The sequence below is a fragment of the Lipotes vexillifer genome, unplaced genomic scaffold (assembly GCF_000442215.2).
Source record: "Lipotes vexillifer unplaced genomic scaffold, Lipotes_vexillifer_v1.1 scaffold1154, whole genome shotgun sequence".
NCBI lineage: Eukaryota > Metazoa > Chordata > Mammalia > Artiodactyla > Lipotidae > Lipotes > Lipotes vexillifer.
The window spans coordinates 1,743,333-1,746,402 of NW_006770904.1; the positions used below are offsets into that span (position 1 = coordinate 1,743,333).

General features: G+C 46.8%; 1 protein-coding gene across 1 annotated transcript in view; it reads left to right on the top strand.

Moving 5' to 3' along the window:
* ADTRP (androgen dependent TFPI regulating protein) overlaps positions 1-2,248 on the top strand; it is a 54,949-nt gene extending 52,701 nt beyond the window's left edge. Inside the window, exon 8 of the mRNA XM_007446417.1 lies at positions 2,088-2,248. Coding sequence (XP_007446479.1) covers positions 2,088-2,248 — 161 coding nt within the window. The remainder of the gene's footprint in view (positions 1-2,087) is intronic.
* The last annotated feature ends 822 nt before the right edge of the window (positions 2,249-3,070 follow it).

Genomic DNA, 3,070 nt, shown 5'->3' on the forward strand with positions numbered 1-3,070 from the left:
TACACATTGATGTTTCTCACCTCCATGGGCTCTCTCACTTCCCCCAGTCTTTGCCTGTCTCACACCCATTCATTCATTTCAACTCACCTCTTCTAGGAAGCCTCCCCTGGTCTGCCCCGAGATTTGTTTTTACATTAGACCCTGAGTTTCTTAAGGGGTAGAAGTATGTCTTATCCATCTTTGAATCCCCCATTTCCATTAGCTTCCCCAATATTAAATGGATCAATCAACACAAATAGAGAGTATTCAAGGCCTCTTCTCTCTAGGCATTAAATGGGACTTTGTGCAAAGTTGTTCTGGAGACAGTGGTCTCCAGTAGAGTGACTCTACTGGTTGGAGATTAAAGTGTTGGACAGGGAGTTTAGGAGCATAGGAGGGTATGATATGGTACACTGGTTAGAGAGTTGTCGAAAAAGAGATGAAAATTAGGGCAGGCAATACAAAACAGGAGAAGAGCATCGGAATAGGAATCAAGAAAACTAGGATACGTCCTTCACCTGGCCACAAACCAACCATGTATCCCGTATTAATGCACTTCAACTCCTCGCTGATGAGACGACCTATAAGAAAGGCAATTGCACATCTCAGTTTGCCTAGGACAGTCCTGGTTAATGCCTGCTGTGCCAGTGTGAATAGAATTTTACATTGTCTAGTCTTGGACAACACATTGTGCGGTCCCTCTATCTCTGAGTCCCTCTCTAAACCCTCTGTTCTGGATCTATGGAAACATGTAAGTGGCCACCTACTCTGTCCAAATTCAGGGCTAATTCTACTTTCTCACCTTTTCCCACAGCCTGAGCTTCCTTGGATGAGAGCAGAAATTCAAAGGAGTGCTTTAGTGATGCAGTGGGTGGCCGTGGTTGGGAGAAAACTTCTGTGCCTGATTGCCTGGGTTCCTACCTTGGCCTTACCATTTACAGACCTGTTTGGGCGAGGCACTCAGTGTCTTCGTGTTCCAGTTTTCTCTTAGACACATCATGGAGACAATATTAGTACCCTCCTCATGGGATTCTGGAGGATCATAATTGACTTGGGAAGTGTCAACTGCCAAGTATAGGGTCTGGCACACAGGGTTAGTCACTACTGCTGTTAATTTCATTCTTTCAAAGGAAAAATCACTAACCTTCTTTTCTATGTGGCTATTCCAATCATCCCCTTCAACTTCACGCATAAAATACCAGTTTCCCCAGCCGAAGGTGATTAAAAGTAACAACCACCTAACTGAATGCAAACTGACAGAGATGGTGTAGTTCCTGAAGAACTTACAGAGTGAAATAGGTTAGGCTAATTGAGATTAGAACTGATTAGAATCTCTGCTTCTGAAATTTCTGAGCCACAGTGTGGCCCGGTTGGGAGTCACCAGCCAACTAACCAAGTGATCAAGAAGTATCAGTCAAGACCCAGGTAATATGCAAGTATCTCTCTAGCAGTAATGCTCGATCTTGACTGCACATTACAAAATCACTAGGGGAACTTTAAGAATACTAACTCCCAGGTCCACCCCAGACCAATTAAATCTATCTATGGAGATGGGGACTCAGCACTGGTATTTTTATTTTAATTTTATTTTTTTATTTTTTTGCGGTACGTGGGCCTCTCACTGTTGTGGCCTCTCCCGTTGCGGAGCACGGGCTCCGGACGCGCAGGCTCAGCGGCCATGGCTCACGGGCCCAGCCGCTCCGCGGCATGTGGGATCCTCCCGGACCGGGGCACGAACCCGTGTCCCCTGCATCGGCAGGCGGACTCTCAACCACTGTGCCACCAGGGAAGCCCAGCACTGGTATTTTTAAAAGCTTCCCAGTTATTTTAATTTGCAGTCAGGGTCAAGAACCACTGTCACAGAACAGCGCTTCTCAAACTTGTATGTGCCTGCAAATCTTGTTAAAATCAGGATCTTGTTAAAATGTAGATTCTCATTCAGTAAATCTGGAGGACAGCTTGGGATTCTGCCCTCCCAGCATGTGCCCCAGAGAGACTGACACTGCTGGTCTGAGAGCAAGGCCCTATGTGCCACAGGACCCTGGACTCCTTTCAGTTTAAATAGTTATGTCAACAAGCATCCTTGTCCGATGTGGTGTTCTCCCAAGTCAGCTGCTTGGTTGAGAAGGGTGTTGGAAATGATGGTCAAATCTACCCACTTTCTACCTCCTCGTGTGTCATGTCAGTGGGTGAAGATGAAGAAGAGATTGAGAAGGGCAATAATAAGGAGTGCTACCAGGAATCAGATGTAAACTTGGAAAGTGTGTGACATTCTCCAGGGGTATACAGATGCAGAGAGCTGACCCTGTGTGCCAGGGAGACAACTGTAGTCAAGCCCTCGGGAAGGTCCTGCTGGCCTTCAAAAAGCTCTCAAGAGGTTCCAGAGGGCCACCCTGCTTGACCTGACAGCATCTCATTTCCTGACCTGTGCTAGTTTTTCGGTGTCACGGAACAGAAGGGTGGGCAAGCACTGAGCCAGTTACTGGGACCAGATACCCACCAGGAAAGAGCCCATTTCTACTTTTCAGGCAGAGCTATAGGTGAAACACTGATTTCAAACGATGATGGAAGCCGGCAGGGGGAAGCAGTCTTTGGTAGATCACTGAAAACTTGGCTCACCATGTCTGAGCATCTAGGGATACTCCAGACAGATTATTTCCACTCTGAATGGGAGGAGGGGGCTGTCAGGGGGTCCCAGTATAGGCCTCCTTCTCTGCCACTTAACTACTTAATTTTCTCTTTTTTTTTTTCCTTCTTGATAAGACATAAGGATGCTGACACCAGGACACAAGTCCATCAGGAAGAGAAACCCAACCTACAAGATCTACCAGGCACTGAAAGGGGCTAAGTGCCTCCAGGACAAAATGGAGGGCCTCTTATACGTAAGTGTAGCTGGACAGGCAGTCAGCTTACCTGTGGCCCATGGCCCCTCTCCTTACATTCACTGAGGGATATATGCCAGGGGTATCCTTTGTCAGGGCCCAAGACCACAGATCCTTTTCATCCAGGATAGTTTATAAGCTGAAAATTCCAATCTGGCCAAGTGACCTTGTGACAGTGCCTTGGACAGAATGATATTAAAACCTTCCTT